The sequence below is a fragment of the Podarcis liolepis genome, assembly GCF_965112155.1.
Source record: "Podarcis liolepis genome assembly, chromosome: 1".
Lineage (NCBI taxonomy): Eukaryota > Metazoa > Chordata > Lepidosauria > Squamata > Lacertidae > Podarcis > Podarcis liolepis.
In genome coordinates this window covers 88,818,644-88,843,897 of record NC_139554.1, presented here as the reverse complement: position 1 = coordinate 88,843,897, position 25,254 = coordinate 88,818,644, and the positions used below count along the sequence as shown (strand labels likewise).

Genomic DNA, 25,254 nt, shown 5'->3' with positions numbered 1-25,254 from the left:
GGGTATTAGTTTCCCTTGGTTGAGACTAGGGGACCCCAGTATCATCCAGCTCAGTAAATCTGAAGCATGCAACTAGATTTATACTAGTTGAAGTCCTTCATATCTTACCAATGGATTCATGCAGGGTAACTATTGTAAGTGACTGGCTGAGATCAGGAAATGGAAATGAAATTTCTGCATGTTTCATGAACATGTGCAAGAGTAATCAGAAACATTTCATTGAATTTCCAGTTGGTTTGTCCATGAACCATTTTACTAGAGCTGAGATAGGAGGGTTACTGTCTGGAAGGTCAGAAGAAGAGGAAATTAATAGCCTTGGGCTTGCTCTACCTATGAGAAATTGCACCCAACTTCCCTTCTCCCAATGAAATAGGGAGGAAGTGATATCACTGCTGCCTCCATATGCAGATCCAGTACTTATGTGATATTAGCAGCTCTGATAGCAAAGACCTCTTCTCACTATTTGTATGGCTGTAGCCCTGAGGACCAATCAGTAAGCCATTCCCTTGTGCTCCTGGTCCTTGTGGCAGAGAAATAAATACATGTGTGCTGTGTTCTTTGGACACTTGCAGAACACATGAATATCATCTCTCATGCTGCCAACGTTCAGAACAGGAGTTTAATTATAAGCATAAAAATAAAATTTAACAATAAGAAATGACTGCTAATATATACCCTGAGAAATGGAGGAGAAGGAAATTGATGGGGCGTATTCATACTGGAAAGGGCCTGGATTACAGTGCAGAGATTGCCATGAGAGCTGAAATAGAATTGAATATGCAGCAGGTTTTTTTAACTATTTATTTCTATGAGATTAACCACACACACTCACCTTCTCAAATTAGGCATTCAAGGTGCCTTAACAAAGTAACAGTACAATATTGGATCAATGGTCAAAAGCCTTAGGGAGGGGCTTTCAAAGCCTTTGTACACCCACTGAAAAAGCCACATGCATTTCAGGTATCGTCAGGTCCTAGCAAAATAATGGTGAGAAGGAGTGGAAAGATCGTAGACTGGTGGCCACATTGATTCAAGACATTGTGTTATGTGTGGGTGTGCATTTTGTCTCTGCTTGTCTCTTATCCTCTCTGGTTTTAAAGAGAGTCATATTACTTGTTGATGAGGATCCCAGCAGTTCATTTCTTGCCTGCAGTCATTAAATAGCCCCCTGGGAATCTTAAGTGTTTTGTATGTTGGGAAGGAAAACACATTGTGAAGCTAGTATTTGTATCACCATAGATGGAGGAATGAAAATGGCTACTCCTAGATCACTGTCATACAGAAAATATTGCAAATATTAATGTCATGGTTGGCAATTTTTCAAATGATCTAAAAACAACAACCCAGATTTGAAATTATATATGAGAAAACCAGCTGAACAGAATACAGCTAAACACCACAATTCAGCTAGCAATTGGTTGTTATTTGGCTCTCTGCATAATAGATTTGCATGCAAATTGTCCACACTTTGGAAATAGCAATTTAATAATATTTCCTAGATTATTTTATTTCAACACTATTTGCATTTGCACCAGATCCCCATTTTATCATGTCTTGTACCTGAGACATTCAGCAGGAAACAAGCAATGTTATTCACACTCTGCAAAGTGAAAACAAATTATGAATCACTTCCCCTTTGGTGAATATGTTCCTCTTTATGTGCTGCTTTTAATGTCCATATTGCCTTGTTTCAGCTGTGACTTACTGGGGAAGCATATCTTGCGTGGACGCACTGGCAGCATCACTGAGTGCTTTTCTGGGCTTGTGTAAATAAAACATTCATTCTCTCTCTTCTTCTATGTCTCTCACACAGCACCCAAGTCTGCTCTTGCTTGCTTACATCATAGATGATAAAGAAAATGCTAAGATTATATGGTCATAAGATATCAGCTGACATGACAGCTGAGAGAGAAAGCACATTGGCCGCAACATTTGACTTGTAAACACAGCACTGGGCAGCAGCCCAGTCTATTTCAGAACCACTCTTATGTCTTCCAATTTGATTCATTATTTGGGACTGAAGTAGATCTTTTCAAAACAAAATGCTGGCTTCCAAATCACTATAATAGGGGTTTCTGTGTAAAGGCTTGATATATATCAATTATAAAAATAAAAGGTTTCTTTCTTTCTTTTTTGCCAATTTGGATGCAGTTTGTAGGCATGGGCCCCTTCTTTGGGGATGAAGCCTACCAAATGTCAGAACCATGGCTACAGTAGTTCTCCAAGGACACACTTTGCTCTTTTGTGATGACTACAATAGTAATCAGGGGGATCCCTAGGAAAGACTAGGTTGGGGAAAATTTCACACTTCCCAGTGTGCACCCTGTTACCCCAAGGGTCACTGCTGTGGGTGGGCTTCTCCTCACCATCACAGATTTTTTGGGGGGTGCAGCCTCTTCTCCCTGGAAGAGAAAGAGATCTTTCAATTGACTTGTATAGAGGAATGGAATGTGGGAAAGGGGCACAAATGTCCAGGAAACATTAGAGGGCGGTGAATGCCACCTTTCCAGCAAGGAGTCTGTTACCACAAGGGTCATTAGTGGATGTGACCTTCTGTCCACCCCCACAGCCTATTGGGGATACACATCCTTCTCACTGGGAGAGAGGGGGAGGAGAGATCTCTATTGCCTTGCAGAGGAGAAGGGGTGATAGTGGTGGATACTCAGCAATCAGCATAGATTCACTGCATTGTATTGTTTTATTAATGACAATTTTCGCACCCTGGGCTTCTTTGAGAGGAACGGCAGGATGGCATTGACACACACAGGTTGAATGAAGCTGACTAACATATACTCAGAGGGGGACCCAATGAAAGCAGTGGGCAAGTTAATTCTGGTTTCTATGGCTTACTCTGAGTCAGCTGGTGACAACCCTTTGTCAATAGCATACCCCATTCAGCCAGCCTGTCCATCATTAAAGTCAAGTACCTACTACTTGTGTTAGAGCAGTCTTTGAAATATAGAATACAGTCCCTTATGTTGACCTTTAGTAAAATCATCTTGGGAAGTAATATCTATTTTAAGAAGAGCATTCTACTAAAGTCTTATGTGAAACTGTTCATTTCCTTGACTTCCGAATTTCCCTGGGCTCTACTGGGGAAGTGCCTTTTGTTACTTACCATCTGCTTCTCAGCAGCAAACACCTCTTTGTGCTTCCCTAATCTCATTTTTAACTGAGTGAATCATAACCCCAAGAAATGTTAAAGCTTGTCAGCCGAAATTCTAAACACAGGCATGTCAACCGCTTTTTTAAACAAGCTACATAAAAATGATTCAAAGTTACATATATTTCAATACATATAGATAACTGCATTAAAAAATTCAAAGGAATAAATGTTTAAAGCACCTCAAAATACAGCCAGACCTTGGTTTTCGCACGTCTCGGCTGCTGAACGCCGAAAACCTGGAAGTGAATGCTTCTGTTTTCAAATGCGCCTTGGAAGTTGAACGGCTTCCGAGCCACATTTCTCATTTTTTTTCCATGGAACTAGCTGACAGCCCTTTGATCCACAGTTCTTGAACGTTTTGGAAGTTTAATGGACTTCCGGAATGGATTACGTATGAAAACAGAGGTTCCAATGTAAAACCATGGAGAGACCTGGTCTCAACAGAGACATTGGATTCTTATCTCATTATACATGACTAGCCATTTTTCACCTTCTCACCCCTTGCCTTTTCCTGTAAGACCTATCGCAGTCGTTAAGAGTCGTCAACAGGCTCATCTCAGCTATCTGCCAATCACCCATTCCCACCACCCTTCTGAGTAATACCCCTCCCCACCTTCTCAATATATAGAAGGATCTGGCAACTTCTGTTTCAGTGTATCTGAAGAAGTGTGCATGCACACGAAAGCTCATACCAAGAACTAACTTAGTTGGTCTTTAAGGTGCTACTGGAAGGAATTTTTTTTTATTTTGACTATGGCAGACCAACATGGCTACCTATCTGTATTTGAAGTTAGCTATTCATTAAGACTTAATAGTTGGTGTTGTGTGCTGAAACCTCTCAAAAGACAAAGAACATATGTCGTGATACCAATAAAGAACAGATGGAGCTGGGTTTGAAACTAGTTGATCCTTTCCCATCCTCAAGCCCCTTTGCAACTGGGCTCATCTCATGCCCAGATGATCAGTGAATGGTACGGCGAAAGACAGTAACCCAGCTTGAAGAAGTGTCTCAACACAGCTTGTCTCAATTTGCAAGACTTCTCATTTGCTCATTGTTGGTGTAGCAAAAAGTTCCCAGGTAGAAAATAGAAAGCTAATGTTGTTTGCAGTAAGAAGACAACATATTGTTATGAAGAGGAAAAGAAATGACCAGGGGTTGCATCTAGTGTAGCACTAAGTAACTTGTTCCATCTGTGCAAGCATTTACACTTGCCCAATGGAACTTCCTCCCACTTTGCACAACCAAATCTGTTATACTGTTTCCTCATATCCTCTGGAGCAGATTTGGGGTGGGTGGGGGTGCATGCAAAAAAGTTATGTTGATGGGACAGACCCCAGAATTTTTATTTCTTTGACCCTCACTATACTTTCCGCCTATAGACAGATTTTAACTTCTGGTCACTAAGTCGTCAAATTAAGACTATTTCCACTAGAAATTTATCATTCTCTGCCTCCACTCCCATTTTGTGTCACCACTCCATAACTTCTAATACAATAATACTGAAGAGGATACACATCCAACATTTTATAACCAAATAATTCCACCCCCACAAGTAAAGAATCAAACTGTCATAATCCTAGCTAAGCCAACAGAATTCATTATATTACAAGGCAACACACAGTTACAACTATCTGTTATTCAGCCTTCAGTTTTATGAAACTGGTATGTATCCAAATACATGTCACTAAAAACTGGCAGGAACATTTTTATAAACACCATATTGTCTAAAAGTGTAATCCTTTGTGTGACTCAGAAGTCAATCTCACTGTGCTAAATGGGGTTTTGTCCCAAGAACTGTAATGTGTTCTAATCAATTTGCAGTCTAATTGCATGTATTTTGCTGACACTAGGGTATTTTTTTTAATGACACCTCTTTCAGTATTTCCTTTCTCTCCTTCCAGCAAGTTGGACATTTGTCTTTGTTACCTTCACATATTAAAACTCAGGAGCAGGAAATTATGGTGTTGCTGGTCTAGTCATTTGCTGTGTCACCAGAAATTCTGGATATTTTTAGCCCATTGGACCAGGAGAAGTCCTTGCTTGGGCTTCTGCTATTGGGACCTATTAGCTGAATCCAGCCCGTTGCATATAAAAAATTATTCTTGTATCCTTAATGAATTTCAGATCCATTTGGGAAGGCAGATGAGAGAGAGCCACTCACCAATGCAGTCAGGAGTGATTCAGCTGTCATTGGAGGTAACCTATTTTTTTCTTTAAAAAAACAAACTGAGCAAGAAACTCTTAAGAAAAAAATGTTAAGGGAAATATATGTGAATAAAATACAAAGTTCTTTATTAAAATTATCACTGGGTTGTATACAACATAGCACTAAGCTGAATGTTTCATTGTGCAAGGAGAAATCCTTGCACAATGAAATGTCCTCCCCCATTGACCTCCTAAATCCGTTCTGGGGACTCTCCCAACCTCTAGAACAGATTTGGGGACAATTTTTTTGTTTAATGCTACCCATTGTAATAAACTCTCTACTAATAAATCCTCAATAATCCAGTCCTAATAAGTCATGTAACAATATCGGCCAAATAAGCTTTGACAAAGTCTTCATCGGGGAGTTATCAAAAACAGAACAATTTGATGGGCTTTGACTTCTATAGTCACTTAAAGGAGGATTACAAAACACACAAAGAAGTTGGTTGTATATGACATGAGAGAATTTTTCAGGTCTCCTTATCTCAAGCTGAATGGGGCTTTATACACCAAAACAAAAACCTTGAACTTAGCCCAGTAGCTAATACTTACAGACGAATCCAGTGGAAAAACAAAATTGAATTTATGTAGATTATTTTTCCAGAGTAGCCGCATGGAGTCCTAGATTTGCCTGCACCTATATATAAAGCTGCTAGAAAGCCCTGAGATTGGTGCTGGCTGACTAGAAGTCAAATGGAGATCTTGCTCAGGGGAATCAATCCCACTCTCTTCTGACATGGCAAGAGAAGAAGCAACAGAAGCCCCCAGATTATATGAAGAAGCCTAGTATTGGAAATAGGAAAGACTCCAAAATGATTCTGATATATGGGTGGGATGGGCCTGAGCTGTCCAGGAAAGAGAGCTTGAGAAAGCTCAGTGACATCTTCAGTGCCCTGTGTCAGTGAAAAAGACGAAATTATCAGGAAAGGGATTGGTCCTAACAGGAGAAAGGCATTTACAGTGGAACATTATCAAGCTACCATCTGCCCAGTCTTAGAATACTGCTCCATTTCTTTATTGTCTTCTATAGGGTAAAACCAAGGAGGTAGCTATAGAGGTCTGACCATTTCAATAGTTTCATGGGTTTCTTGAGAAATCATCAGCTTTGTCTCAGCCCAGCCCTATCTCAACACCATGTTAAAAGTCATCAAACTTTATGACCCGATGGTCTTCGTAATTAAGAAACAAGAATTACAATACCCATGAAAGAATAATTAAATTAGAACCGTATCCATTAAATGTGACAGTCCCAATCCAGTGGATTAAGCACCCACTTGCAGCTAGAAAAACATGGAAGCATGAAAGTCTTAATTCCTTCCTTTCATAGAGATTTTGCTGAATTTGTCTCAGTTGAGCCTTTTCTTGGGGTTTCCCCTATATTTTGGCTCAAAAGCTGCTAACAAGTGCCTATTTTGGTAAAATAGAGGGGAGATTTCTCATCTGGACTGTGGTGGCTTCTCGTAATGTTGCTATGTTGTGAACCACCCTGAGATCTATGGATTAGCTAAACCAACCAAAACCATTGCAGTGCTTGACAGCCCAAACCATGTGGCAGCTACCACTTGCTACTCTAGGAACACAAAAGCATTAAAAGGTAAACAGGTAAAGGACCCCTGTAAGGTTAAGTCCAGTCAAAGCTGACTATGGGGTGTGGCGCTCATCTCACTTCAGGCTGAGGGAGCCCGCGTTTGTCCACAGATAGCTTTCCGGGTCATGTGGCCAGCATGACTAAACCTCTTCTGGTGCAATGGAACACTGTGACAGAAGCCAGAGCGCAAGGAAATGCCATTTACCTTCCTGCCACAGCAGTACCTATCTATCTACTTGCACAGGTGTGCTTTTGAACTGCTAGGTTGGCAGAAGCTGGGACAGAGCAATGGGAGCTCACCCTGCCGCATGGATTCAAACTGCAGACCTTCCGACCAGCAAGCCCAAGAGGCTCAGTGGTTTAGACCACAGCACCACCTGCGTCCTTAAAACAAAAGCATTGATGATTTGTGTTCAAGTGTCATAATGGACACAGGACAGTTTACCCTCAACAGAAGGAAAAGGGCTATAGAGATTCAATAATTTATCTGGTGAAAGAGCAGTGAAATCTTCCCCAATGATGTGTGTTGTGCATCAGCACTATTTGCTGATATAGCCATAATACCAGGTGCAGTGCAATGAGATCAGGCACCATGAATTTCAAGTGCTGCAGAACTGTGCAGTTATAAGCAAAATCTGGAGTTTGAAAACCTCCATGAACTGTGCTGTGTGCTGTGACTTGCTCCTGACTGATCTCTGTGTTGTTGAACAACTACAGCACTCTGCTTTTCCTCAGTGGAGGCTGGTTCCTTTGATTTCAGTCTGTCACCACCCATCCCTCACCTGCCTGCCTTCTTACCAGTCAAAGGGTGGCCCTGACAGTCAGCTTCCTTCTACTCCATCTCAATTTTGCTCTTGTCCTTGTTCAGCTCAATAGGGAAGAGGATGAACCTGGAATTAGTTGGCTCTGCCTGTCATTAGCTCTCGTTCCACTTACTGTTGGCCTGCTTGTTTTCTGCAGTGCCAGCCCCAAGAAGCACTAGCCGCTGCTGCTTCTCCCTTTATGATTGTGCTTCTTTCCTCTCTTCCTCAGGTGTTATAGCAGTTGTGATCTTCATCATCTTTTGCATTGTGGCTATTATGAGCAGATTCCTTTACCAGCACAAACAGACACATCGGAGCAGCCAGACAAAGGAAAAGGAATATCCAGAGCACCTTGACAGTTCTTTTAAGACTGATGTTGACTTGCAGAACACAGTGAGCGAGTGCAAACGAGAATATTTCATCTGACAGACTCTCCAGCTCCATGTTACACTTTGGCATTTCTTTGATTATGATGGTTATTATTATTATTTTCTTACCCATCCATTTCTTTTGAATTTCCCCACCCTTTTGGAAAGAACCCACTTTGCACAGAGGAGATTGGCAGCAATGGCAGTGCCTCACTCTCTTTGTGAAACCCACCACAGTTAACGCCTAACAGTTCAAGCAACTATACATTCTACCTAAGTTCCACATAACATGCATGGTTGACTGTTTGTTTCCTGGATTTCTGAAATGTTGTTTTCTGGACCCATTTAACTTGCCATTTCATGTCGGACCTGAGCGATATATACTAGAGGTAAAGTGTAGAAGCTAACTATGTAGCATCACGGCTATTGCAACAAGGTAGTGGGAAAGACTAAGACCAAATTATCTCATATCTTTAATTGTGTGTTTTAAAGGGGACAAATCCTCCTGTCTTTTGCAAATTGGCATAATAATTCTGTTTCATGTTGGTGGTGCTGTGTTGATTTTGCAAGCTGAGGATCTGGAACGATTTTGCCCCTCCTCCATATCTTTTAACCCTACCTTTGCATCCCAGTTATTATTTTATTGTAACTTTTTGACTTCAATATTCTCATTTTTAAGGTACCAACCTTGATTAAACAACAGCAATGAACAATTACAAAAATAATTCCTGGGCCAAGTATTATGCCCAGTGAATTTTGTCACTGTCAGGGGGAAGAGTGAAAATGGCCTCTGCAGATTTTTGCAATCTTTGGGCAGTAGAAAAAAAAACCTAATATTTGTAGTTGTGGAGTATCTTACCATGATAGTGACTAGATGCCAGAGGGTTCCAGACTTTCTTTTTTACAGAAATAATCTATAAAACTGCCTCAAGGGAGTTGGCCATTTTCTCTCCCTCCCCCTAAAATATTTTTTCCCCTCCCTCATAGTACTAGGACCTGGGATCAACCAATGAAGCTGAATGGTGGGAGATTCAGGACATACAATAAGTAGTACTATTTTATCTGTACATAGTTAAACTATGGAAGTGACAAACGTAAGTTGTAGTGATGGCTGCCCACTTGACTGGCTTCAAAAATGGGTTAGACATATTCATAGAGGATCATGCTAACAATGGTGGATCATGCTCTGAATACCAGTTGTTGGGGATGGCAAGCTAGAGAAGACTATTGCGTTCATAACTTGCTCATGGGCTTCTGGTTGGCCACTATGGAAGACAAGATGGTGAATTATATAGTCCTTTGATCTGGTCCAACAGAGCTCTTCATATGCACTTTATGACATAGTTATACCTAATGTACTTTTTTGTTTGCAATGAGGAATGGTGCCAGGCTGCTACTTATTGCAGATACCTTACCACTTGAAGTGGTAGCAAAACTTTCATAAAAGACGGAAACCCTCTAAATCCTTGTTTCTATCATAGCAGCCCACTTCACCCCCTGAAAAACATTACAATTACATATTATTTTTTTTGGCACAACTTACTCCAAAGCTTATGCTTCAACTGCAACTTCCATCACATAGGGTTGGCTAAAATCAGTACCTTCTATGCGAATATAATACTAGGTGAAGCATGAAAACAAGCAGTTTTTAGGTTTCAGTGGTTTAGGTGCCTGCTACATGTTAGGGCGCCCCATAAACCCTGACTGGAACAAAAATCTTAGTGATGCTGTTTAGAATTGATACTTAGTCATAATCTAGTGGCAAAGCATTAAAAGTAGTGGGATCAACCATTACTTTGTATCTATTCAATTAAAGCCAATTCTGTATGAAATTAGGCAAATGACTGGGCTTGAAACAAAAAAGTAGATGATGCAGGAAACTGGTGCTGCATTTTTTCCTTCCAATTAATCTAGAATTTCAGGTTGGCATATTAAGACTGTTCCTTTCTACCACAGGAAAAACTGTAGGGCTGTGTCCTTTTGCTCCCAATTCACTCTTACATCCACTGACATCTCAAGAATGACAACCAAGAAACAGTGATAGGATAGAAACAATCATAAATGAGATTTCCAATAGAGAGCAGGCAGGCATTTTGTATTCCACCTGAAGGTTTTGGGAAAGTTTGGGTTTTATCTGGGGTAAGTGATATATATTATAGCCCAGGAGGATCTGCAGTATCCTGTGATATAGTAAATCTCTGAAGGTGGGTTTGCTCATTGGGTCTGCTCTAATGAGAACCAAGCTACACAGTCCAAGTTTGACCAAATTAGTCTACACAGGATGGGCAAGAAAGACTCTAATTTGATGTTTTAATTTGATTGATAATTTCTCTCCCTCCCTGCTGTCACTGTACCCCTCCCTGAACAACAGAACTGAATTTGAGCTCTTTATTCTATTAATGTCTCCTTATAGCAATGATTATGGTGTTACTGCATGCATTTCCCTTTCTGTTCTGCTGTCATTCTTTAGGTAATCAGATCTTTCAAATCAGGCAGATTCCCTCACATTACGTGCTTCAGTTCCTCATTATTCCTCCTATGGTTTAAGCAGCAAAGATTGTTCTTCCCAAAAGTGAAACATAGAACCCACTGACTTAGGACTCTTATCACACCCTAGGTCAATGGTCATATTAAATTTCCAATAATTTGTTGCAGATGGCAGTGATCAAATAGGGCTTCTAAGTATGCCTCACTTATACTGAGAGGTGGAATTCACAATAGATGCACTGAACTCATAGATTCATGCTAGGAGGAGAACTGAAAGGCAGTTTGGGCATGATGCTCAGAGTTCTGAAAAATCACCCTTTTGTCCTTAACCATAATTAGAAAGGAAGTTTTCCGGCCTTAATCCTGCTGAATGATCTGTGCACCAACCACTCAACTTTACAAAGCACATTCAATTGAACCTAATGATTAGCTCCTTACAAGCAGCAACCTTTATCCTTTTTGTTTCTCTGATCTTTGATTATTAGAAGTTTCTTTAGCATGACAGGAGTGGTTCTGATGACACTCAACAGAGGCACTTATGCCTTTTTAAAGTGTCCCTCTTGCCAGTGAGATTTTCCACCAACAGTTTCCTCCCCCTCCCAAATAAAACTTCTCTGTATTGCATTCTGAGTAATTTTTTGAAGGCAAGGAGAGGGAGAGCAACCCAAACAAATACAGGAATTAATGAGTCCTTTTCTCTGTCTAAGGACTCCACATTTTTCCTCATTATTTTGGCTGTTCTTTGGCCGAGTCATCTTATTTTATATGATTTTGCTAACAGGGAGCCATTCATTCGTAACCTGTTTAATTGCATTCTGAAAAGGGGAAAGGCAAGGCAGTGGAATTCACATTTTTATTTCAATAACTTTGCTCCCTATAAATTATTGTGCCATATTTTCCCGTTACTCAACACAGCTGTTATAAATCACCACTTTGCTCTACTACATATTCTTTTCTTCATCTCGATATAAAAGTCAGCCTAAAGTGTAGCAAATTTAGCCCCAAGCAGATACACTAATGGGATGAAAAGAGAGGGTTTGGGGAATAAAGCAGAGCTGAATCATTATGCAGGGTATGGGCTGCTTTTCGCTATATAGGAAATCAGGGGTCTCATTTTTGCCAAAAATATTAAGCTTTATCAGTTAAAAACAAAAACTTGAGGAAAAGAAAGAAAGGGGGGTGAAGTGTCATTAGAAAGCATGTAAAGCTATTTTTATATAAAAAAATACAAGGGGACAATTTTTGCTGGAACTGCAGCACATGAGGAGGGGAGCTTAACCCCTTCCATCCCCAACCATGATAGCAGTGAAAACTGTCCCCACTCTCCTGTTAGCCTTAGGAAAACAGCACCCACTGGTGCCCTAGTTATGAACAGCTAGTATTGGCAAAAATTGGTTAGAGCACACATTCCCACACAATAGCAAAGGATGCATCCCCCAGTGTCAATAGGACTGTTGACATCCACACCAGATATGTGAATGGAAGGCTGCTTCAAGTATGCTGATCTCCATTGCTGGATTAAGACATGAGTACATGAATACTACTTTTTCTGTCCATTTCAGTCACAGAGTTTGCAGTTTCTAATTGACAAATTTGGAAGTTTTTTGTTTGCTTGCTTTGTGAATGGGTGGAAACATATTGCCATCCCATTCTATGTATACTTGACTTGGGGAGCAATTCCATCTTCCCTCCAAGTCTGACTGGACTCTTGAAGCTCCAGGGCTGCTACTACATCCACAGTTTTGCCACACACAGCTGTCGGGGTGCAAGTGGGGTGGGGGCAGCCAGAGGACAGCAGCTGGACCACCTTGAGATCCAATGGATCCTGGGCCTGCACAGCCCTGCCCCTTTTCTGGCCCCTGGAAGCACCATTTCAAGGCTTTCCACTGGCTTCTACCAGCAGGTATTCCACCAGTGGTGCTTCCATCCCCCTGGACATTCAGTGAAAAGAAGGGGATGCTCAGTACCATCAAAGAGACACTAGTGTCACTCCTCAGGCAGCAGCTGATAGGTCAACAGGGCTGATGGAGGGACACTTCTACCCAGTTAAGCCACCCACCCCCAGTCAGGTGCAAAACAGGGTTGGATTGTTCTGCCTGAAGATTAAAGAACCCTTGAAATTACCAAGAGTTCCAGAACAAATGAACAACTTGGGCTCAAATTACTAGGAAGTAAGCCCTATTGAACAGAGTGTCTTCCTTCCAAATAAGCATTCAAGCAGTCTGTTAAATCAGCTTTTAGGGTCCTTAACTGCCTATTTGACTACATTTCCTTTACAAACAGAACTGAATCCTGGCTTCTAAGGGAACAAGATTATATGCACATATATTTAAATTTGATGGGATTTCCCCCTCATACCTGCTTATCTTAATTTTTTCACTATAAAATTGTGTTTTTTGTGTTGTTAATTGTAGGTTTTCTTGTATAGGAAAGCAACTTACAGCCCAATACACAACTCAGTTAAGCAGAAGCACTTGGATTCAAGTTTAATTAGCCCTATTGAAATCAATAGAATTAAATCAGTGTAAATCTTAGTAACCCTGGTTTCACTTAGCTGTGCTATAGATCAATTGCCCATTTCACTGAAGGGTGGTATACCTCCTGTTTGTTCATTGGTATCACTAGACAGACAAATGATCCTAATGTTACTAGAGACAGCTTGAAATCTGCTTCCACCTTATGCCTGCAGGCTTGCTAGTTCATATGTTTGACACGAAAGAGACTTGGGCCCTCATTCATATGTGAAGCAAATCAACATTTACATCAGGAATGGGGATATTAAACAATTTTAGTTTAGTTGAACAATTTTAGCACGTTTAACTGTATGGCAGGAATGAAGAACCTGTGACTCTCCAGATTATGTTCTCATCTTGCCTCACTAGTCTCATCTCTGCTGTTAAAAGATACCTGGGCCACGACCCCTTTACGTATTTAAGTTCAGATGCTTTTTGAATCAAGCTGTCCACCCAGAACAAGCAAACCTCTCCAGGAGAATCCTTTGGTTCACAAGAGAGCTCTTGAAGCTTGCAAACTGATGCCTTAAAATGTTAAGTGCTGTTCCTTCAGGCCTGTGGTGTAGATGAATAGTCACACATTGGCGGTCCTCTTGCTTAGTTGCCTGCAAAAATGGGTGTGTGTAGGAACTGAGCACATCAAGCATCTATCACACCACAACACAGGAGTTGTGAACTGCATTAAGTCCTTGTGCACCAAAGGTTCTGCCCTGTAGTGGACAGCAGGGTGGAACAGTGATGCTCACCTGACCTCCAGCTGCCTGCATCACTGCAAAATACCAAGGAGGAGGATATAAGGAGCAGTGAACTTTGCTCCAACCTGGCCCACTCCCTCCCCATTGTGGTATGCATGAGCAACCAGTAGGAAGGTCAGGTGAGCGCTGCCACCCCACCCCAACCCCTCATCCATTACTAGTTGGATGCCTTGTAGAAACTCCATTCAGTTCTCATGAATCTCCTTGGTGCATACCAGTCTTCATGCCATTTTGGGGTGCTTTCCTTAACGTAAATGATTTGAAGAACCTCTGAAGTTGTTCAAAGGAATGTAGGCTGATCCAGATAGCCAGTTAGTATATAACTTTGTTTTGAGCTTGCTCGAGGCGAAAAGAGTTTTCAACGTCACCATCATAAACTCACCCTTTAGTTTTGTGAATTTAACTCATATTTTGGAAACCGTTCAGTGACATTCCTTGTCACAATGTGGGTGCGTAGTCAAGCTCTAGATACTTGTTCTAATTTATTGCTTTTTGCTTTTATACTCAGCTTTCCAGGGTAAACCTTCATAAGGCAGCTAACAACATCTCATGTGATACAATATGTCAGATTTTAAAAAGTAATTAAAACAGCCTCCCTAGAGAATCTATAACAATTTTTAAAAAGTTAAAAAGCAGTTAAAAAGTCAAGCCAGCATGAAAACACCATAGTTCAATGAAAAGCCGAGCTAAGCGTAAGTTTTAAGGTCTGCATAACAATTGCTAATGGAAGAGCCATAGACAGTTCTCAGGAGAGGAATCTTAAAGATGTGAGGCTACAATTGAAAATGCCCCTTCCAACATCATAGCTCCTAACTGCCAACCAGAGAAAAGGGCCTCTGCAACTGATCTCTCAGAGTTCAGGCACATTCACATGGGTATAAGTCACAATACAAATTGATGACCCCGCTGCAATTTAGACTAAAAAATTAAGTGGCCATCCATGTATTCTGCAATAATGTAAACCGTACAGTAAGACTGAATTTCCTTCCCACTTCCTCAAAAATCAGGTCTGTTTTCCACTGTTTTCATTGAATGGGGGGGGGAGTTCTCTGAAGTTTTTGAAAGGGGATTGCCACTTATCTCACTGAGTCTTTCCAAGAATTGAGGCCAGTGAGAAGCCTCAGAGAGAGAGCTTAACACCACTCCCCACCAGCCACACTTCCCAGCATGCCTTGGAAGCAATATGGCACACCCTGATGCGGTGTCACTCTCAAAGCATTCCAATATGTTCATACAGCAGGAAGTTTAAGTTTAAAAAGCAAACTTTATGCTCACTTCATAAAGTTAAGGTAAGGCACAATCTTCTTCCAAAATATTCGGATAAATTTTTCTCAACACACAAATTTTTTTTGGCAGGGATATTTCTCACCCACACAGCAAATGGTTAAAAAAATGAAATTTGAGTATAGCTCTGGTAAAATTGGCCCTTATATATATGTTCACTGAACTACATCTATTCAGTTTAACAAGAGCCAGGTTCATAAATGAATATTGATGCTGAAGACATCAAGTGACGGGTTGCAGATGGGGGTTGTGATTTACAACCAATGGCAGAAGTTAAATCACTTGATGTCACCTCCAATGCAGTCCTTTTCAACAGAACCAATTTGCAGACCTTGCTGCCAGTTAACAAGTAATAAGAAATCTATGAAAGTACTTGGATGTGTACATCTTCTTCATGCTGCAGGTCATGCAGGAAGCATTAGGAAAAGGGATCAAAAATAGGACTTCCAAAACCATGATGCCATTATAAAAATGTATTGCGACACTTAGAAAGCTATGCATAATTCTGGCCGTCATACCTCAAAATGGACCGGGAACAGGTGCAGCAGCAGAGCAAAAACCCCTGGAGAAAAGGTGTGAGTCTGGAAAAAGAGCCAATTTGGGGGAATATGATAGAGATGCATAAAATTATGCATAGGGTGGAGAAAGAGGCTAGAGAGTTTTTCTTCCCATCTCATCATAATAATACAACTTAGTGTTACCCATGAAGCTGAATGTTGGAGGATTCAAAAAAAATGAAAGAGAGATACTTATTTACACAGTAGATAGTTAAACTATGGAATTTGCTGCCGTGGGTTGCAACCATTGCCTACCAACATAGATGCTTTAAAGAGCAGTTAGACAAATTCAGAGAGGATAAAGCTATGCAGCGTTTGTCATCATGGTGCCTGTAAGTTGACAGGATCTAGCTACCAATCACTAGGGAACAACAGTGGGGAAATGCTATTGTTTGTGAGCATGTAGTTGACCACTGTGAAAAACAGGATGCTGGATGCAATGCTAGTTCAGATGTGGTCTTGGGTCTAACACAGCAGGACTTTTCTTATGTTCCCTGTAAAGTATCTTTTTCCTTTGAGACTTTAGGTTGCTTGATCCAGTTCCCATTAATGTACTTATACAAAAATTTATGGAAATTATTGTCAGCTGGGTCACTTCTATTGTTCTTGCTTTCTTTTAAACTTCCCATTAGTTTTGCAGCTATAAGATTTATTTTCAAAGCTTGCCATCTCAGTAAAATGGCACAGTTTGCTATTCACCTCAAACAACAGGGACAGAAGGGTTAAATTATTTCCTTTCCTCTTGATCACTGTGAAGAAGGGATTGTGAGACAAGATTATTTTAGCATTTGGCTAAACAGATTCTTTGTGAATTCTGCCCCAAAGCAGTGAGAATTAAACAAAAAGGAGCACACTGCCTGAAAAACAGCTGTAATTTGTAAATTACATTGACTCTGCAGTGTGATCATTTTACAGGGCTTCTCTCTTGAAGTTCCCTGCAGACTAATCTTCATTCAGGTCCTCTTCTAAAATGGAGAGCTTCCCCAGACCCCAAACAATTATTTATCATAGCAAACACACTGTCAAAATCAAAAACCAAACAGTCTAAGTTAACTTTTGTCATAAAAGAAAAACAACCCAATATTGCATAGCAGAGTATTTTCCCAGTGAACTACGGTTAATGATGCAGATACACTATTAATTTTACTAGCAAGGCCCTCGCCCAAAGGCACAGAAGTGTCTTCAGCAAGGGAAAGTGGGCTGAGCCACTTGCAACTGTCAAGTGGGATCCAGGAACCATGCCAGAGGTCAGCGTTTAGAGGGGATGTCATGGGGGTTGGCAGAGTCAGGAAAGGAAGCCTTTATATCCCTTCCTGCTAAGGAGAACCAATAACCAGTCTCGATGGGTGAAGCCACTCTCAGCTGGACCCTTTCCTGCAAAGGGAGCTGTGTAAACCCATTTCCCTGGTGACTCTCCACACAAGTCAGCTGCCCACAGAGACACAGATTCCCAGTTATCATCCTTGCAACTCTTTGCAGGTCAGGAAATAGAACTACAAGCTGGTCCAGCATTCTAGATATAAAGCTCCTATCAATAACTGTTGGGCTTCACTGAGGAATCAGTGAGGGGGGGGGAGAGCTTTATAAATCCAACATGGAAATAACCTAGCTCTTTGTGCCACATACAGTGGTACCTCGGTTTAAGAACAGCCCTGTTTACGAACGATTTGGTTTATGAACTCCTCAAAACTGGAAGTAGTGTCCTGGTTTGAGAACTTTACCTCAGTCTAAGAATGGAATCCGAAGGGTGGAAGGGCAACGGAGGCAGGAGGCTTCATTAGGGAAAGCGCGCCTCGGTTTAAGAACGGTTTCAGTTTAAGAATGGACTTCCAGAATGGATTAAGTTCGTAAACCGAGGTGCCGCTGTATTATACAGAGGCTGTGAGTTCCATTTCAAAATATTTGACATAGTCACGGTGCTGGTCATGTGGGTGTGCTGATCCCTTAACCTTGAATAAGTTAAGAGGTTGCATGTAAATTCAGAATTCTCACACGTTGCCTCTGATCTTCTTGGGTACTCAGTGCGAAGTAAGAATGGTGGTACTGTTGTGGCAAAGTGTTTGTTACTGTCGTGGGGCTGATGTTGTAACTCTCTATAGCTGGGGTGTGTATGAGACAGAGCTAGAGATCCATGAATCCAAACACATCTGTGTGATTTTTATTGACAGTAATGTTTGGATACATCTCTTCATGCTACAGTTTAAAGGTATTTTTCCTAAAATCTCACAGGCATCAAACCAGAGAAAGCAGCTTGAGGATTTGAAACCAATACAGATTTCCATGACTCATTCCTAAAAGGACATTGATATAGGTTATCCTTATAAGCACTTGAGAGTCCTAGGGCCATTTTTATAATAAGATAATAAGAACATAAAAGTCCACCTAGTCTAGCATTTTGTATCTAAGAGTGGCCACTCTGATGCCTCTTAGAAACTTACAAGCAGAGAATGATGTTTGATCTCAATATCTGGTAGCCAGAGATATGCTGACATGGATAGTTTCCTAGTGAAAACATAGATTGCATCCATGAGTTTTAGCAATTCCACAGGATATGTAACAAAATCCCCAAAAGTTCTGCTCAGTTCAATGGTACTTAGTTCCCAGTAAACATGTGCAAGACTTGCAGCCCAGGTCATTTCTTTTTATTTATATCCCATGATACACCGAAAGGAATCTACAGCAAACTAACAAATCAAGGAATCCAGCCATTACCAGAGACACATGGGATCCAGCTAGAGGGGAAACTACAGTCATGCTATTCCATTGCTCCATTTGAATCAGAATGCAAAAATTACTGAAAGCAAAATATTTCAGGTGTCACATTATGTGGGAAGTACAGTGGTGTATGTTCAGACTTTCCCAGGTAAGGACCCCAGAGACTGGCTGCTTAAATGGCCCAGGCACGGAGCTAAGGGAAGCCCTCCTGCTCTGCCAGCTCTGCCCCCTTGCCCAGCCCACATCCAAACCTGCACTCCCATTTGTCAATCCTGGGTGCAGGGTTGGTCCAGCTCCTGATAGTTGATGTGGGCTTATGCCCCCCCCCCGCCCATCCAGTCTGGGCATCGATCCTGAGCCACCTTCGTTGGGGACTTTGGAGGTGCCTCCGCTGTCTTGCAATGCCTCCACACCAAGAGGGTGAGCAGACTTGTCAGACTCATCAGTTCATGAAACTTTATGCCATCAACAGTGCTGTTGAGGTAAATGGAGTTCTTAAACCAGTCGTGTGACTGGAGAGCTAGTGAAGATTTTGTAATCTTGTAGTCACATCTATGAATGAATTTGTGTGTGTATTTTCTCAGTCCCAACTGAGAACCCAACCTGAACCGTAGTCTACTGTTGCTGGACTACAGCTCCCATCATTTCTTACTACTGGCCATACTGGCTGTGGCAGATGGGAGTTAGAGTCTAAAGACATATGGAAGGACCACAGGTTCCCCCATTCCTGTTATAGGTTTGCATTAATAAGAACAGAAATGAATCCATATATTGCAGAATCTGCTACCACAGAAACAAAACAATTGGATGCTGACAATCAACTGCTTGTCTCAGTTTAGGTGTTGTTTTTAAAAATCTGTATCTGGCTCTCACATGCCTGAGCTACTCCTAGTAAGGAAGGATATCCAGTTTTCTTTTCTGGCTCAATTTTTTCTAGCATAGCTAAAAAAATTACAAGCTTAGTCAAGTGCTTATCCTAGACCTTAAACCTATTGAATTGTTGACACATCTATCTAACACAGATTGGTGGTTGCAAATCTTCCATATCATTACATTTTGCTATTATCTGCTGCTCTGGGGCCATCAGGAGTGTCTTCTTTGTCTAGATTACTTTTTTTTTTTTTTTGGTAAAACTAATGTTGAATTCTGAACCTATTCCCAAATTCTGAAATTTTGTTTTTAGTTTTCCAAGTATCTGATTTCAACGAAGGAACAACAAACATCATCTGAGACAACAGCAAAAGAAGAGTCACTTTGGGCATTAGGTGAAGCCAACAAAGCAGGGAGCACAAACACCTAATGCTTTCTGTCCTGTGCTTCCCTTCATATATTTTCCAACACCTAACTTCATATTCCAGATTGCAAGATGTGCAAATTCCCAAGAAAATGACAGTTTGCCTATCTTGTGGCAGAATGAGATATGAAGGTTGAATCTTGCATGGTACAGAAGTGCCCAGAGAACAGGAAGCTTGAGGATGCTGTGCTTCCCATTTCCTCTGAATTGCCGAATGTCCAAAACCACACTAAAAAGCACATTAAAAACACACCGCACATGCAAAATAGTCTTTCAGTTACACTAAAATATATGAAACCAAAATGCAACTAACTCTTTTCCCACTGTCTGCTTTTCAAGGTAGAAATCCCCTAGGATGTTGCCTCAGTCCAAGTCAGTTTTGTAGACCATGTACCATGTCTTAATACACTGTATGGGGATTTAAAAAATAGCCTTAGCTTTTTTGTTTTCTATGGTTCTTGTTGTATAGAAGAAAGACTTAAACTGTAAATAATGTATATTTAATAAAGAGAGCCTTTTGTATGATTTTGTGTGGAAGACCAGCGCCTCATGCCATGATTCTTTTTCATATATAAAGCAGGGGGGAGGGAGGGCTAATCCTGAAAAGTGGTTTCATTCTGTTCTTGCAGGCAATTAATTATTGCAGTAGGAGCAATGTTGTGGACAGTAATAAAATGTGATGCTCCCACAACTCAGATTTATTGATTTCAAACACTGCTAAAAGTGCTGTCACAGGACATTTGATCACTGCACAGCATTCCTGACTCCAGTAACTAATCATGGTTTGCAGCACCTGCCTCTGAAGTGCATGAGGGCAAATGTGTCGACTTGATAAAAGTCAAGTCGGGAGATCTGTTTGGGGTCTGATTGCAAGGCACCTCCTGGAGCACAAAGCAAGAGCTGCTCTCCAGACTTGGTGTCTCTCTGTGTGACACTTCCACTTGCTTTCACTTGCCACACTCTTGTGTGAAGAATGTTCAGTATCACACATAGAAAGCTGCCTTATAACCAAGTCAGACCATTGATCCATCAAGCTATGTACAGGCTAGGCTGACTGGCAGTGGTTCTCCCAGATTTCAAATAGGGTTCTTTCCTAGCCCTACCAGGAGATACCAGATATTGAACCTGGGACTTTCTGTATTGTTGAGCAACAACCTTCACTATCCTATGATTTCTATCTCATAGGCGCATATTTTCATTATACAGTGGTACCTTGGTAGTCGAACGGCTTGGCTCCCAAACAAATTGACTCCTGAACGCCACAAACCCAGAAATAAGTGTTCTGGTTTGCGAACGCTTTTCAGAAGCCAAACATCCCACTCAGCTTCCGCAGCTTCCAAATGAGTGCAGGAATCTCCTGCAGCCAATTGGAGGCCTCACTTTGGTTTTTGAATGGACTCCCGGAATGGATTAAATTTGAGAGCCAAGGTACCACTGTACTACAAATTAATAAACTATCATCAGGGAATGGGTAGTGGCTTAGGGCCACAACCCTACTAAGGACAATTCCCAAGGGTTAAGCAAGACGTGGCATTAATTCTTTTACCCAACTGCCAGCTACCATGCACAGGAAGAAATCTGCACAGCAGTGTAAGCAAAGCCACTTGACATTCAGTATGTTCTCCAGAAGCAAGTTGCACTGCAGCACAGGATTTGGTGTCTCAGTTTCAAATGGAAGAATCAGCCCTACTTCTTGATAATTATAAAGGGTCATTTCCCCACCCTCAGCCTTCCACTGTTGGCCAAAACACAAATAGGGGCTCACATCAGAACCTAAAATATAGTGCAATATTAGAAAAGGACCAGGGGAAATTTTAAGGCAACAAGAACTGTGAAGCTGCTCAGACCTCTCTTCTCATTTGAAGCTCCAGCTACTCACTCCTGATTACACCTGACTCACTTAACTTTGATTGGTCACTGCTGTTACCTTCATGGTCTGTGTTTGACACTTTAGCATCTTCTCCCCTCTAATTGTGACTTCTTCAGCAGACCATTATATATGTACCTGCCTTTCATCTCCCTCACTGTTCCTGTAGCTTTTCTGACTAATCCCAGGTATCCTTTCTTGATTATCCATTCTAGGGTGTTGTTTCTGTCCTGCTTCTTCTCAGACATGCTCCTCTCCTCTTCCCACATTACTGGTTTTCTGGGGTTTTTATTTAACCTGGAAAAGTTGGATGTATTAAGTATTATGGAGAGGGGCCTCAATGAGAAATGCATAGGCAGTGTGATGCCAAATGTCTCTGACTCTGTATCCCAGATGTGGGGACAGTGGTCAGGAGAGGGGTTCAAAAGAAAAGTAGGGAGAGGGGGAGAATTAAGTAGTGCTCAATCCAACCAATATCCTTGTCAAACATTTCCCCTGGGATGAAGCATTACCTGTGCACTTCATAGTCACTGGATGGCACTAGAGTAGGTAAGGCCTTTCTAGGAATGGCTATTCAATTTTGATATTAGTGTCTGAGGTTCAGAAGCATTCCCAGGACGACACCAAACAGGACACTGGACAAACTAGGCTTTGTTTTATGGACAAAATAAAGAAATTCTGCCATGAGGACCAATGCAACACACTCTGCAGTGTGTATGAATCACACCAAATTCTTCTTTAGCATGGAAACTTGAATGAATTTCTATACAACCTGCCACAGTTTACAAGCACTTCAATCTTGCTCGATTACAGTATCACAACACTTTGATTCACCTTCACACTAGCTTCCAGGATAGAGGAATTAAATGCAGGATGTTTATTATCCGGGCTCAGGGAGACTGCAAGTGTCATCTTTCAACTGCCAGGCAATATTAAACCTTCACTAATAACACTGAGCAGTAATAAAGCTTCAGTCAATCAGATGCAAGATTCATTTTGTTGAACCCACAAGCCTTGACTTTTAAGAACAACCTTATTTCTCCATTGATCAAAACCATGTCCTTCTCTTCTAACAAGACTATGACTCCTGACTTGAATTTGCTACCCATTGTTTATTATTATGGAGATGTGATAGTATCTGTATATATAAAGGCACTGGTTAGCATCAGTAAATTTATCTGGAGAAGAAAACCTGTCATCTCTACCTCCTTTATGGCATTTCCCAATTATCTACCATTCATTGTGCTGTCTTTATCATGTCAGAGTAATTCTAATAATAACAACACTTATTGTACCTAAATTCATTGGACAGATTTGAGTGCAAACAAACCTTATAGCTAATTCCCCTCAATAAGCAATCACAATAAACCAGCCTATAGCAGTCAGGAGGCTGGAATTACCGTTTAGAGCAATCAGGGCCCAAATCCCTCCACTGCAGCACTACAATATAAAATAGAACTATATGTTCACAGTATTCCCAGTCCAGACTATGCTTTCAATATACAAAACTGTGAGATACAGGACAGACATAGGCAGAATTGAGGAATGCTGAATCCTGCCTTACCCTCCACTTTTCAGAATTCTACAACTCCCCTCTCTGGATGCTTATTCCTTAGATGTGGTTCTGAGACATTGTTCTTGGATGAGTATGGAAAAGCATCCAAATCCCAGAAGAGCAATGGCAGGACATGAAAAAGGACCAGAGTCACCACCACATCCAAGTCCCTGAGAGCCAGTGTGGTGTTAAGAGCGGTAGACTCGTAATCTGGTGAACCGGGTTGCTTCCCTGCTCCTCCACATGCAGCTGCTGACCAAGGGTGACCTTGGACCAGTCACACTTCTCTGAAGTCTCTCAGCCTCACTCACCTCACAGAGTGTTTGTTGTGGGGGAGGAAGGGAAAGGAGATTGTGAGCCGCTTTGAGACTCCTTAGGGTAGTGATAAAGTGGGATATCAAATCCAAACTCTTCTTCTTCTTCATTGCTCACACCACTCTGGGTGGAAGTCATGGGAGCTGGCAAAAGCTTGCTCTGGACTACACCAACCTGGAGTTGACATAGCCCCTGAGCCCCATGCCATCAAGTGATAGAAGAGTGGTAGAAATCTCCACCACCTTTCGCCATTCATGAGTTGAAGGAATAACCTCTGAAGTTAGAAGCCTCCCTCATGTGATTCTAATTGTGTTGGGTATTAAATAGAGCCAACACTTTTAGTAGAAACCGTTTACATACTCAGCTGCTAGTGAAGCAAGAAATCAAGTCAGATAATGCATATATGAATGTGGGCTACCCCTTAGAAAGAAACTTCCTATCCTCTAACATCATCTCAAATTTAATGCATTTCAGCACTGGTAATTCACATGCTCAGTAGCAAGTATGGCTGCAATGTCATTTAGTGACCAGGCACTGAATCATGCATATGCATTTCTGAATGAGCTTTGGCTCTAACCTACAAAAGGAATGTCAATATATTTTTCTACTCTACTACCAAACTGTTCTTACAGAATTTCCCTACCTGGTATGATATTAAACCCTAAATCTGTGTAGCTGCTGTTTAAATCAGTTGCCAACAAGGAGATATATCATGTCACAATCTATTAAGTTCTCTTCTAGCCCTTCAGTTGTATGATTCTAAAATGAATTCCTGGGGAGATAGAAAGTTGTTAAGAACCACATTTTCCTGTACCTTGCAGAAAGGGATCAGGGAGAAGAACTGAAAAGTTTCACCCACAAGCTTTCAACAGATACTGCAGTAGAAGTAGATAGGTTGCAGAAAGCACCCTATTTATTGTGCTTTAGTCTTTTAAAGTTACAGCTCTCTTAGGACACAAAAATAAAACATCTCCCGGTAGTCTGTTTTGGGGCTATTGTTTTCCGATAAGAAGCTTGGAAGGAAGAAACAGGATGGACTCAGCAGGCAAGCAGAGCAGGTCTGTAGCATTTTAATAGAGATCCCTTGAACAGAATATGTTTAGTGACTTCTTAGAAAAACAAGGGGAAGCAGCCATGTGCAATCTATTAAAATATATTTGTGCCTGGCTCTTCAGAGTACTTGTTTGAAAATAACACCAACCAACCAACTGGTAGCCTACGTTTGTATGATAGTCAGGGTAGTGGATTTTGTTGGGAAACTGTACGTGCAGCTACTCACAGAGTCAATTAAGGTTTGGCAGCCAGCCAGAAGATCATGTGAAGGAGTAAGTCTGCCTGGTGATAACAGAGGCATGGAGACAGCTCCCTGATTGGTCAAGCTCTCTCAAGGGAGTGATAATTAATGGCCTACTAACTGGAATGTGTTAATTCAGTGTTTGGAGTTCAGGTGTTCAGTGGTTCAGTGTGTCAGTGAGTGTAGGAGTTGTGAGTCGTGTCGGAGAGAGCTAGCTAAAGATCTGTGTTCTGTTCCTGTAAATAGTCCACTGTATATAATAAGCACCTAACTACAAGTTCCTGGTTCCTGCTTCGTCTATCCTGTCTGCAGCCAAGTCACCAATTGCTTCTGTGGATTCTGCGTTTACTCTGCTAGGTCTGGGTAAGGTCCTGCAACTAGTCAGGAAGTTGCGAAACACCAATAGGTTTTGCCAAGGGGAAGCAGCCATGTGCAATCTATTAAAATATATTTGCGCCTGGCTCTTCAGAGTACTTGTTTGAAAATA

The 25,254-nt window shown here is 41.3% G+C and overlaps 1 protein-coding gene across 3 annotated transcripts in view; it reads left to right on the top strand.

The window, feature by feature from the left end:
- Positions 1-20,273, top strand: part of CNTNAP5 (contactin associated protein family member 5) — a 317,753-nt gene extending 297,480 nt beyond the window's left edge. For all 3 annotated transcript variants that reach the window (XR_014522322.1, XM_083488630.1, XM_083488631.1), the window contains 2 exons: positions 5,292-5,363; positions 7,993-20,273. Coding sequence is in view for 2 of the 3 variants with exons in the window: in XM_083488630.1 (XP_083344756.1) it covers positions 5,292-5,363; positions 7,993-8,189 (269 nt within the window). In the remaining variant the exon portion in view is untranslated. The remainder of the gene's footprint in view (positions 1-5,291; positions 5,364-7,992) is intronic.
- Positions 20,274-25,254: the final 4,981 nt, after the last annotated feature.